The sequence below is a fragment of the Schistosoma mansoni genome, chromosome 4, assembly GCF_000237925.1.
Source record: "Schistosoma mansoni strain Puerto Rico chromosome 4, complete genome".
In the NCBI taxonomy this organism is placed as follows: Eukaryota; Metazoa; Platyhelminthes; class Trematoda; order Strigeidida; family Schistosomatidae; genus Schistosoma; species Schistosoma mansoni.
Genome location: NC_031498.1, coordinates 31,517,979 through 31,531,343, shown reverse-complemented (window position 1 = coordinate 31,531,343; position 13,365 = coordinate 31,517,979). Strand labels below are relative to the sequence as shown.

The 13,365-nt window shown below is 38.4% G+C and overlaps 1 protein-coding gene across 2 annotated transcripts in view; it reads right to left on the bottom strand.

The window, feature by feature from the left end:
• Positions 1-12,816, bottom strand: part of Smp_150970.1 (putative rab6-interacting protein 2 (ERC protein 1)) — a gene marked incomplete at its 3' end in the record, with an annotated part of 47,051 nt that extends 34,235 nt beyond the window's left edge. Inside the window, exons 1-9 of one of the 2 annotated variants that reach the window (XM_018797497.1) lie at positions 12,635-12,816; positions 12,536-12,600; positions 12,418-12,500; positions 11,648-11,896; positions 11,016-11,387; positions 9,428-9,681; positions 8,798-8,903; positions 4,808-4,909; positions 3,745-3,931 (exon numbers count right to left, since the gene is read on the bottom strand). In XM_018797497.1, coding sequence (XP_018652533.1) covers positions 3,745-3,931; positions 4,808-4,909; positions 8,798-8,903; positions 9,428-9,681; positions 11,016-11,387; positions 11,648-11,896; positions 12,418-12,500; positions 12,536-12,600; positions 12,635-12,741 — 1,525 coding nt within the window. In that variant the 5' untranslated portion in view covers positions 12,742-12,816. The remainder of the gene's footprint in view (positions 1-3,744; positions 3,932-4,807; positions 4,910-8,797; positions 8,904-9,427; positions 9,682-11,015; positions 11,388-11,647; positions 11,897-12,417; positions 12,501-12,535; positions 12,601-12,634) is intronic. The other variant, XM_018797499.1, reaches the window with a different exon arrangement.
• Between the last annotated feature and the right edge of the window lie 549 nt (positions 12,817-13,365).

Sequence of the window (13,365 nt, the reverse complement as noted above, 5' to 3'; positions counted from 1 at the left end):
CCGATAGACCACTGAGCTGGCATCCAGTCAAAGTTACTATTTCTTTCATATAACTCATTTACCAAGTATAGTTTTGTGTGTTCTACTTTGAGACAGGCTAGTTATATGTACAGGTTAACGATACAACTCAGTTGTCTTGAAACAAAGGCACCTAGATTAGAACTTACAATTTACTAGTTGAAAGAGCTATCAAGTATCATCCTATTTTTAATACTTGTTCACAACTGGCATGATTATATGATGGAAATGAGTTGATCAGAATTTTCCTAAGATACATTCATTCAATAAAATGATCAGTACGTGACGGCTAAATGACAATGAAAGCCATAAGATATAAGTAATATGTACAAACAACACTCAAAAAGGAAACTCATAATTTAGGCAAATTTAAAATAATATATGCGGGTAACTAGAATCATGTTTATTATCATTATATCTACTTAATAAATTCGTTCAGGACCAAGTCTAAAATTCTAAACTAGATCTGTTCGGTGAAACCTGATGATACTTGATATACCGCGGTACGATCATGGAACTGCAAACCAGACTTAGTGAGTCGAGTAAATAAGATGACACAAAATTAATGCCGTAGATTTACGACATACAATTACAACTAACTGGAACAGATGGTGAGTCAGTCAGTCATAGTCAATGTAGAATCTGACAGTCAGTCAGCTACAACGTAGGACCAGGCACATTTATGCATCGGTCCAAGTTGCCATACCTCGTTAGCACAACAAGATCAACACCGGATTCATAGAAGTAGTTAATTTAGTGGTGGTAGTATATAAAAGATAAAATCTGACAGGATGTGTACTGCTTAGAAACTGTATAGTCCCCTTAGTAACAGCAAATCAAACGTGTTTGGATATTCGTAGTTGTTTGATTTACTGTTGTTGTTTTTTACATAGGATATTCTAGTGACTTTCATCAGTTGGAACATTGATAGAAACATGAAATTTTGTTAGTCTGATTTTTAATTGAACAGAAATTCTGTGTATATCCCCACTTCTTTATGTACATATTTATAACATAATCTGACCGATAATAATACGAATATTTAACTTCTAGTCAGTGTGTTGCAGTTAGTATCAGTAGCTCTTAAATGTTTATTTTCTGTGCAGATTATGTAAATTGAAATGAAGATTCATTAAGATAAAAAGAGGCTACAAATTAGATTTCTGAATGTGTAACCAATGAATTGCCTGACTAATTCAGCCTATAGCTCCTCCGGGGGCTGTTGCCGGTCCCAAGCCCGGATGAAGGAGGAGGGGGTTAGGCATGGGGTTAGCAACCCAATCCCGTAGAAAACTAACTCGCTAAAAAAAGCTAACCAGGAAAATTAAGTAAAAATTTATTTATTTAAACACATAAATATTGGTACAATGAGGTACCACATACATATGCGCCACACAAATCTCATTCGATTTGTGTGAGGGCTACGATACTGCTCAGGTGCTCAAACTGAAGCAGGTGGTTTTCTTAGGAGGCCACACACCGAGCCTTCGACCTGAAGATCTGATCTACAAGGCAGTGGAGCATCGTAAGGAAATGCATTCCCATGGTATCCAGTGACCAACGATTGATTCATACGCCATTTGTTCCCTCAGGATACTGGAGCCTATGTACACCATTGGTTTTGAATCAGGGTTTTCCAACTCTCCTAGGTGAACTCGCCATGCCCACTAACCCGGTTGGAGCGCCGGGCATTCGTTTTTCGTCCCCTCAATTTCGTAAACAACAGCCGTGGCGCGAGATGTCAGTGGGTAGGACTTCCCTGTCAGAGGCTATATACGCGTGGCCATATGAGAGCATTTGGAGAGGGAGAGCGGACTCTCCCCACTCTCGGCAGTACCAGGGCATTTGGGGGCTCGTATTTTTGGGCGACTATTATTCGACTGAATCTTAAAAACACCGGTGAACTCAGGTTTTATCTAACAATATTTGCGACTGTACTGATCACGTTTAATGAGTTTTATCAATCATAGTAATCACATGCAATCGATTTTACAATTATGTTCAGAATTTGGTTCATTGAAAAAACAGTTTTCGTTTCTATACTGATGATGTTAAACTGTATTTTCTTTTTGGAAAAATAGTTTACAGACATTTATTTTAACTGACACATTGGACAGAGACAAATCTCCTTTATAATCTACGGTTGGTTTATTGGATGACACCATGTGAATAATCCATATTTCGTTGAACATAATTATAAACCGGCTAAGATGGAAACTAGGGACGGTATGAGATAAAATTTTCAACATTATTTTTTATATTCACATATTATTTATTTACATTAATTTGACAATCTGAACAAGGTTATTGGGACTACAATTCCTTAACAAAATAAAATGTCACCCGACCAGGGAAAATCCACTGGAACCAGTGAGTGACAGTTTCAATCAACAATGTCAACCTGTACAGCTACACGAGAATGTGTTTTCAACCAGATTTAGCCTTCGCTAATCTCCATGATCTGTAATGGAAACTATGTCTATATGGAGAATTATAGTAAATAAACCTGTTGTTAGAAAATCTGATGGTAATATTGACATGAAGCAGAGGATTAAGATTGGGTACTTAATAAAACGATAGACAAGAGCTTTGTTGAGTCATCTGTGAAGCAGACAATACATCTGTTTACATATTGAGAGATAAGAATACTTAGCATAACTTTAGGGGTATGAGACATGATCATCTTGACTGAGAACATGCATAGATCACAGGGATTAGATAAGAGAAACTTTTCAAATAATGCTTGAAAATAGTGGTACCACCAAGTACATAGTGCCGACATCAGAATTTTTTCCATACTCACACATTTCCATTCACTCAATTCTCTTCACTTATGCAAACTCTTCAAATCCTGTTCAATTATTACGTAACCCATCTTATCAGTTTTTTAATTCCAGGAATCTTGTGTAAACCCTTCATTACCTCTAAAATTACCATACAATTTATCTTAACTGTCAATGAAACTTAATTAATGCATCACTCACCCACCCCCCTGTTTTTGATTCCAGCACCAAATGACCTCTGACCTGTTCCTGTCAGTCAGTCACAACTTAGAACTTTGTACGTACGTACATCGGTTCGAGTTGCCATACCACATTAGTACAAAGATGCAGTTGTCGATTCAAATCCCATAGTGGTAGAGGTAGTAACAGTTTAAGCAGTAGTTAGAAAGATTAGGGCTTGAAGATAATATTCAAGGAGTATAATCCAGTGCAATTAATTCGGGAAGAGAAGAAAGATAAGGACATGAAGAATTCAGAAGATTAGAATTTGGGAGAACCCAGAGAGTGGATGCACCTTCGTCATTGCAAACGATTTTGAGCCATGTCATTCAAGGTCTCTAACCATTGATTGCTATCATCTCGCGAATCCCAACCAGGTAGTCTACACCTACCAACATGGCTCAGTCCACTTTTCAGTAACCCCATGGATTTGTGCCACATTTTAGTCTGGCCGCCCCTATCTTTATTCCAACCTACTCCTACACCATAAAACATTGCACGTCGGGGCAGTCGGTGGTTGGGCATACGTAACACGTGTCCGAGTCATCTCAACTGATGAAGTCTCACTATTTCATCAAGCTATTTGCTATCCTTACCTGGTACCCGTGTGATGTATGCTGTATTTGGGAATCTATATAATTTCCTCAATATAAATCATTAGAGTAGAATATTAGTCAATCATAGAAACTAGTGTATATAATAATAAAATAATGCAGTAACTTACCAACTTTATTACCTTGTTCGGTACATTCAATTTCTTCTACATTACAATTAGATTGATGACAATCTAATGATTTATTATTGGGATGTAACTTTTTTACGGAATATTGCAGTTTAAGTTGTGTTGACATTTCATGTTGCTGTCTTATATCCTTTTCGATTAATTCACGTTCACGTAGCTGTTGTAACAACTTAAAGAAATTACAATAGAAAACGTTTCATGAGACACATTATGAATAGAAAATAACTATGTTAGAATACAATATGAATTTTGACAGAGAGCTTGGATGATATGGTAGCGTTCGAACCAACCAACACCTAGTAAGATTATACTACAAAACAGATTGGAGATATACCATAATGATGGATATTAACTAATTAATTAATGCCCCCAAATGCCCTGGTACGGCCGAGAGTAGGGATAGTCCGCTCTCCCTCTCCAAATGCTCTCACATGACCACGCGTATACAGCCTCTACCAGGGAAGTCCTACTCACTGCATTCTCGTGGCGGGGTTGTTGTTTACGAAATTGAGAGGACGATAAGCGAATGTCCGGTGCTTTAACCGGGTTGGTGGACACGGAAAGTACACCTAGGGGAGTTGGAAAATCCTGATTCAAAACCAATGGTGCACATGGGCTTCAGCATCCTAAAGGAACAAATGGCGTATGAACCAATAGTTGGTCACCGGCTACCATGGGAATGCATTTCCTCACGATGCTCCATAGCCTTGTGGATCAGAACCTTTAGGTCAAAGGCTCGGTGTGTGGCCTCCTAAGAAAACCACTTGCTTCAGTTTGGGCACCTGGGCAGTATCGTAGCCCTCACACAAATCGAATGAGATTTGTGCGGCGCATATGTATTCGGTGCCTCTTTGTACCAATATTTATGTGTTTAAATAAATAAATAAAATAAATAACTTATATTTCTACAGACTCGTTGTACAGCTTCAGTAAATGGTATCGTTGGAAATATAATTATCTTCACTGAATTACATTTATCCTCCATTCAGTGATACAATATGTTACTCAAATTATTCAAAAACATTCTCTTATATATGAATCTTACTTGAGCTTCAACATCACGTAATTTCGACTTGAGTTCTTCAATTTCACTACATTTAACACGTCTTTCCTTGAACTCTCTTAATTGAGAAAGCTGTTGATCTACCTATCAATAATAAAGTTTAGAATGTTTTTTTTGTTGTTTTATACTAATATGACAAAAAAAAACGAAATTTTATGAGATTCCGTAAAAAAAGTGAACACAAATTGTTAGTGTAAAAAATATGCTCCTTTTGAACCATATATCAATACAAAATGATACTAGTTGAATAAGTTAGTAACTACTTAACTCATTAACTGAATGGAAAAAGCATTGGCGTTTGAAGCGAAAAAATGCGTTCCATTCTCAACGTAAACATCAACACGGATGATGTAGGCGCATCCAGCTGATGAGTCCCAAATAGGAGGAAGCATGTGTTCTGAAATCCATTGCTAATCCCCAATTCATCAATTCTACATTCCTCATGTTTACAATTTTGGTGGAGTCAATATTATTTGATTTTCTTTCTATGTTTTTTTAATCTTGTTCATTTTTGTCTTTCTCATCGTGCTAATGTGGTGTGACAACTTGGATTAATGTATATTTATTCCAGATGATGGTATTTGATTATAACAAACTGGTTAGGTTACGTTATTCAACTTTATGAGAATGGTCACACAAGTTTATTGATATAAAGAAAATAGATCAGTTTTGGAGGTCAGTAATAAAATGATAGCTCATAAATGCCCTGGTATGGTCAAGGGTATGGAAAGTCCGCTCTCCCCTTCGAAACGCTCTCACATGGCCGCGCGTATATAGCCACTGCCGGAGAAGTCCTACTCACTGACTCCTCGTGGCATGGGTGTTGTTTACGAAATTGAGAGAATGAAAAGCGAATGTATGGTGTTTTAACCGGGTTTGTAGATACGGAGAATCCACCTAGGGTAGTCGGAAAACCCATGGGGTCCAGGATCCTAAGGGAAGAAATGGCGTATGAACCTATTGTTGGTGATCGGCTACCCTGGGACTGCATCTCTTAACTCAGTGTCCATTCCCTTGTTGATAAGACCTTTGGGTCCAATGTTCCCAGTATAATGCCTTGAAGAGACTACTTGCTTCGGTCTGGGCGCTCGGGAAATATCACGGCCCTCATACGAATCAGTGATAACTACTACTGGAAAAATCTCTCTTGCTTCAACGCTCGCTCAGACAAACCTTATCCATGATCAATGATCAGTCAGTCAGTCAGTTACAACGTAGAACTGATCATGATCAATGATAACATTCGTCTTCACTTCCTTTATACTATGTCAGTTATGTATTCTCCTTTATTCTTATTTTGCGTATTTTTACAGCGGCCCATCTACGGCGGAAACCCTATCCTATCTAAACGACCTCGAGTCACTGACTGGTCAAAAGTTGAATGCTACCACCGAATACGAATACTAAAGCAGTTTTTCTGAAACCACGTATACCATTCAAACTGGCCACTGTCAACGTTCGCACACTAATGCAGATTGGACAACAGATAGGGTTGGCTATGTCTATCCGAGACTCGCATTCAAGACTCTAGTGAAGTATCACAAAAGCGCTCCCCATCTGCAACTTCAAAAAGCTTATTTTATGTGCGTTTATCTGGAGACCCTGTGGCATTTTCGTCTGGTTTTGCTGGCGTTGGTGTCGCACTAAGAGCTAGAGCTAAGGCAGCACTGACCGATTGCATCTCCATCAACAGTCGGTTATGTGCTGTTGGATTAGAAAGTTCCACCAAAGTATGAAGAAATCGGTGTGAGAAACGATGTCTTTTCATCATCTCCGTCCACGCTCCGACAGATTGCAGCCCAGATGCGATCAACGATGAGTTTTACCACCAGTTAACTGTTCTGCAGAAAGTGATTTCGACAGATGCAGTTGTACTAGCCGGAAACTTAAATACTCAGGCCAGGCGTCTTGGAACAGAAGAATAATTTAGGTAGCCAATGGAAACTTGTTAGTCGCAGGTCAAATAACGGTAACCGTCCACTGCAACTTTGTGCAGACTACAACCTCTTTTTAGCTAACACTAACTACCGGCACAGTCATTGCCGACGTGCTACCTGGTGTTCACCCTCTGCATCTCGAACCCGGACTGAGATTGATCACATAGCGATTAGCTACTGCTGTCTTGGTTTTGTACAAGGCTCCCGCTCCTTTTGGAGTACCTATCTGGACACTGACCAATGAGTTGGAAGCAGCAGCTGCGTCTGATAACTGCAGTAAGCTTTTTCAACTCATCCGAGTCACTGAAAGCAAAACCTCCGATGTGAGTGAAACAATCTGTGAAGATGATGGGATGTCAAATACTAATATCTACTGACTTATTGGACGATGGACAGAGTTTTTTGAGGAGCAGTTCAACTACTCTGCTGCCCCGGCGACATCGACCAGACTGTCCTACCCTCCATGGCCTGTGACGACTGATTCACCGAATGAGGCAGAAGTCCGCAAGGAAATCCAACTCTTGAAGCGACACAAATCACCAGACCTAGATAACATACTTCCGGTGATTATTAAAGATGGTGACATTCTGGTTAAGGAAATGACTGAGTTGTTTACAAACGTCTGGCGATTAGAGAGTGTTTCGACATCATGGAATGATTCGATAGTCGCCCCTATCTTTAAAGAGGGTTCACGTCGTATCTGTAACAACTATCGGGGGATAAGTCTACTTTATATTGCGTCCAAACTATTGGCTTTCGTCATACTTCGTAGAATATTCAAAACCCGAGAAAAACTGACTCACGAGAAGCAGGCTGGTTTTCGTTCTGGTCGACGATGTATTGATCATGTCTTCACCCTCCCCCAAATGTTAGAGCACCGTCATGCTTATCATAGGCCAATAATCGTAGTGTTCCTTGACATTAGGGCTGCCTTCGATTCGTTGGACGGGGATGTTCTCTGGGATTGTCTAATGAAGAATGGTGTGCCTGAGAAGTTTATTAACATCTTAACAGCCCTATATACAAACACCTCAGTCAGAGTGAGGGCATACAACCATCTCTCTCTATTGTTCCATTCTGGGAGTCTCATCAGCTCTTATGGTCTGGTGTGTGACGAAACCTCAGCACGGATACAGAAGGCTCGACCAGCTATTGCCAACTTGCGTCATTTATAGCGTAGGCGAGATATCCCTCTACCAACAAAAGAACGGGTTTACTACGCAGCAGTTCGTTCCGTCCTACTTTATGGCTGTGAAACATGGCCGGTAAGGTTAGAGGATACTCGTAAGTTACTAGTATTCGATCATAGGTTTCTTCGAAGCATTGCTCGTATATCCTGGGACCACCGAGTAAGTAATGCAGTTGTTAGGAAATGGGTACTAGGTAAGGATGTGTTATGATAGGATGAAAAGTCAAAATTAGACTGTTCACTCATTGTGATTTTTATTCAACACTAATTCTGTCTAATTCAATTTTATGATCACTCAGTACAGTATTTGTTTTGTTTTCCCCTATGACATTTTATTATGTACGATATTCCTGTATGAAGTTGTACAAGACTGGCTTCTGTTGGTGCTTCACGACTTTCCGGTTGGGATTCTAGAGACGGTGCAACACTGGCCAGAGAAGCTATCAGACATGACTCAGAATGGAAGCCAGTGGCGATCCTGCCGTGACTTTCTTTTACCTCATGAAAAATGAACGTAACTGTCCCAACTGAAAGGATTCTTTCTGGTTGTATTTCTCCTAACTGAATTGTTTCTCCTATTATTATTATTTCACTCTCATACACTAATTTCTGTTCGTCGTTGTTCTTTTATCACGCGCACTTCGCGTTATCTATCTCTTCACAACCTCATTGTTATTGGGTGACGCAAATATATTTGGTGCCTTCTTGTACCAATGTTAATGTGTTTTAATAAATAAATAAAATGATTGAGTCAAACCGCAATGACGTCTAAGCAAAAAAGACTAGCCTACACTTGGATACTTTCATATAGAATGAATGAAGGTACACATGTAGTAACCTACTTACTTTCAGACGAAGATCTTCACATTCTTGCTGTAAATCAATTTTTTCCATTTCCAACTTTCGTGTATGAGCCATTAGGTCTTGAAAGCCCATAACGCGTAGTTTCAGACTGAGTAAAAAAAGGAGTCACGAAAATAAATTAGTACATGAAAATTTAATTTTAACGAATATTCATTTATTTATAACACGAAACGGTACAATGGGGGATTTAAATAGCATCGTCTAGTATAAATATGTCATCTTCATATTCAATGAGTCTTTGCTTTAGATAAAGAATTCAAATAATCAACACGTACTTCCTTCAAAGCTTCTCCCAAAAGATTGCTGACAGCAAGATCAAAGAGGAATGGAGGGGTTGTACAGACCTGTCTACCCTTACATTTGGACTGAAGATAGTTCTATGACCTTATTCTGAGGTATTTGTGTACAGAGACTTACTAAATGCACAATTATTCAGCAGAAACATCGAATACAGCTCTAACCAACAAACTGAAGTGGGCCCTGACATCAAAAAAACAACTTTTGGTCTGCAGGTATGACGGTGTTCAGGTGTTTGGAGAAGAGAGAGGATGGACCAAAAGATTCACGGCCCAGTCATCTGTTATACAAGAAATAATGATTAGGACAACTTACTTCTTAATTTCTTCCTCTCGCAAAGCCAATTCATTACGACAGTGTGCTAATTCATCTCCCTGATCATGAAGGGCTGCTAGTTCACGAGATAAACGGAGAGCCCGAGATTCTGACTCAGTTGCTCGAGCAGCGGCTTCTTCAAGCTGTTTTCGTAATCCAGAAACTAAACTCTCCGCCTCATCTCTACAAACTCGTTCCTTCTCAAGTTCCACTGCTAAACGACGCTTTTCACGTTCTGATTCTCGAAATTGTGTCTGCAAAAATGAGCCAAAATAGGTCTTATAAGTCTTATAACCATAAAAACGCGAAATGGATATTTAGACTAAAAAAACAGGACTATGGCACGGAGGGTAATAATTACACCTCGTAATTGGATCATTAAGTAGCCGATGAAATCTAGGACCTCACTGCAGTGTTTATTTTCCTCTCTCTCTCTTCATATCAGTTTTGAGTAGATAACATAGTTTCAGCAAAATCGTTTAGTAACTATGCAATGTGTAAAGGTTTATGTTGTTAACTAAGAGTAGGCCTGCATAATTTGTATTGAGCACCCAGACTAAACCTCAGTAGGAAGCACTACAATCGGCATGAAACAACATTCAGAAAAGGTGCAGAGAAGCTTGAATAAATGCGGCTTGCAGAGATAACCTCTTAATCAACCATGGCTCTGAAAACTGCACCAAAAACGCGGTAAGAAGTACCACCGAGTTTACGTATGACCCAGCAGCTAGTGTCATTTTCAACAGATGTCAGTATATTTTTAGCACTAGTTTCATGAAAAAGGTGCTTGAAAGGTTTGTGTAATAGGAAATTAAGACCAGTAGCAGATAAATCAGTCATTCAGTTACAACGTAGGACCAGGCACAAATATGCATCGGTCCAAGTTGCCATACCTCGTTAGCATAACAAGATGAACACCGAATTTATAGTAGTTAATTGAATGATGGTAATATATAAAATAAAGATTGTATTTAAGGATATAGTACAGGAAAAATATATGAAGCAGATAAATAGCTCAATTCCATACTACCCCAGAGTCAAAAGACTGAATTTTCGTCTAAAACAACGAAAGCACTGATTTAACTTAATTGTTAGATACATGTTAATGCACTCAGTTTTGAGTCACAGTTGGGCATGAAGTCCGTGTATACTTAGCTACCCAAACTGGAGTTTCTAGGGGTTCAAACTACCTTGATGGTTCAAATTGTAGTGATTTGGGTAATGTCAGGAAACAAAGCTTAGTCTACCTACAACCATCGTCAAGTCCAAAATTAGTGGTTATCAGCGGAAAATGTACGGTAATAATCAATGAGAAGTAAGTATATAAATTGCGATCAATAGAATAGCAGTGAATGTAGTTTGACTAAAAACAAAAAGGGAGATATGATCCTGTGTTACATCAGCAGTTATAATATTATGGAACCACTTAGTGTAGAATTAGTAGAAGAAATTCCCCAACATGTCAGTCCAATTTAAGCCTCTTTAAACAACTAAATACAAAACTGAGGATTTTAAATAACCGTGGAAAACTTCATGAGTTGAGGTGAAAAATAGTTCACAAGAACATCAACAAGACATGTATGTTTACCTTGTGTGTCAAAGATGGAGAATCTAGGAGACACTTTAAGGATGTGAGAGGCGAGGCTAAAGGTGGAGGTGCATGATGAGTATGATTCGCATTATGTTCCAAATTATCGGTTAAATTCAATCTGGATGCAATGCACAGACTTCGATCAGGAGTGTTACACAAAGAAAGATTATTAGGTCTGTGATCAAGACCATTTTTTAGTTTGTTTGTATGTCCATTAGCATATTCTGTAGGTGAATTAGGGCGAGTGAATTCAAATCCGAATGTGTTCAATGAAAGACCAAAATTTCTATTGTCAGTACAAACTACTTTCTGTCCGTTACACATGCCTGTTGAAGATGGTGGCTTAGATGATGGTTCTGAGATTTCTTCCTGTATAAGCAAATGAAAAGTTACGATTCAGTAATAAAATAAAATTAGATAATTGTCTATATAATAGTTATAAATAAAAGTTGCTGTCATAAAACTCCAACCAACACGTTAGTTTATTTGCTAGGACGACACGCAGATCTTTCTATAAGTTAATGTGCGGTGAAGCTTGGATAGTAGTGATTATGATTAATTTTATTGGAAACATTTATTAGAAAACTTTGAAGGTTTCATCTGAAGCTAAGTACAAATGTAGGACTTACTTCTACTTTACAAGTAATGGTTTGATGACGAAATGGCAAGTTATCATTGTGGATACACTGTGATGAATCGAGAATTCTGCTTGTGACCAGATCCCGAGTGAACTCATGATGGAGCGATAACTGGGTCATAGGCACTTGAATTAAATGGAATATAGCAGTTTGCATATCCAAACTCAAATCCAGAGCAGGATCCATGAATGACTGTTTGGAGGGACATTGAAGACATCCCAATAAAACGGTTAGGCATAACTGAAGAGAAATAAAATAAGTCCAGTTCAACTTTATATATTACAGTGAAAAGTGAGAAAAGCATTTTTATACACAAATAATATTGCGGGCTGCATTTAAAGAGCTACTACGCGGCAAAAGACGAGAAGGCTCTTGTTGAATAGTTGACAACTTGGACATCCTACCTGAGCAAGTAGCAACAGACAACACTAGACATTTTTAAGGTTATCCGGAATCCTCATTAGAGCTTTACTGGTCCACTTTTTCATCCCTGGGGACCGGATAACCAATAGAGAAAAATGAGATTACACTAAGTATCCATTTCCAAATGTAAGCTTATCATAAAACATTCCTGATGCTATCTTTTTGTTTACTTGATATGATCTAAACAACAGCAAAAACACCTACTGAAGTGTAGAAGACGAGGAAAACATGCAGGCATTAAAATATATCAAGTGTGTACCTACAGTAACCATTTTCTACGTGCCATAAGGCTACAGGAACAGCTACAATAACTCATGGAGACTGAAAATATAACTTACCCCAAACAATTCCACATCGTCAGCTTTCCCAGAAATCACCCCTTCAACGTCAAATAAATTAGAAACTCCAGGATGAAAAATTGCTGAATACAATGAACGTGATGACTTAATCACTTACCATCCAAAAACGAACTAATTCGCTCCTTGTAACATTCTGAGGTAGTAACTGATGGAAAAGCACCTCTAATTATTGTCATATACCAAACTACTAACTTACGAAAGGTCTATTAGATTGTTGAGGACTTCGCCGTCTATGAGGCTAACATTCCTCTCAGTTATTAATGAAATCCATTTTAATAGGCTTTCTTTCATAAAACCATCCATGAAACACCAGAAATACACAATTTTACACACTAGGTTTGTGGGGACTATTCAATAGGAAAATAAGGAAAAGAAGGCAAACGATGAGCAATGCCAACCAAAACTTTGACTTCCTATTGCGCGCATTATGCAAACGCTCACCGCGCGACCAAGGAATCTGATTCATGTAAACTATTCATGTGGTTCAAACAATTAGGAAGAGAATAGAATAGGCTTTCACCTAGCTAGCTTCCATATCTGGTTACAATCAATCACGGATGTCTCTAACTAAGGATCTGAGTACATGGAACGTAAAGAAATGGATGATATTCAGGTAAATCATTTGGTTTTAGTTTGAATGGGATAAAAGTCTGTGTGGCTAGTGTAAGCCCTGATGATGGAAGTATCTTAGTTGATATAAGTTTATTTTGAATGTCTTGACAAAAATAAATTCAACCATATATTAAATTAGAGAATTCTGCTAGTTGGTGACTCATTATGGTCACTAGAAGTAAACCCTAATAAAAGTGTAGTGATGCAATTAAATAACTACGATGATTCGTATCACTACACAATATGTGGTCTAGTGTTGCCCAAAGTAAGAAACTATAAAGATTTAGGAGTCATACTAAATAATGATCTCAAAAC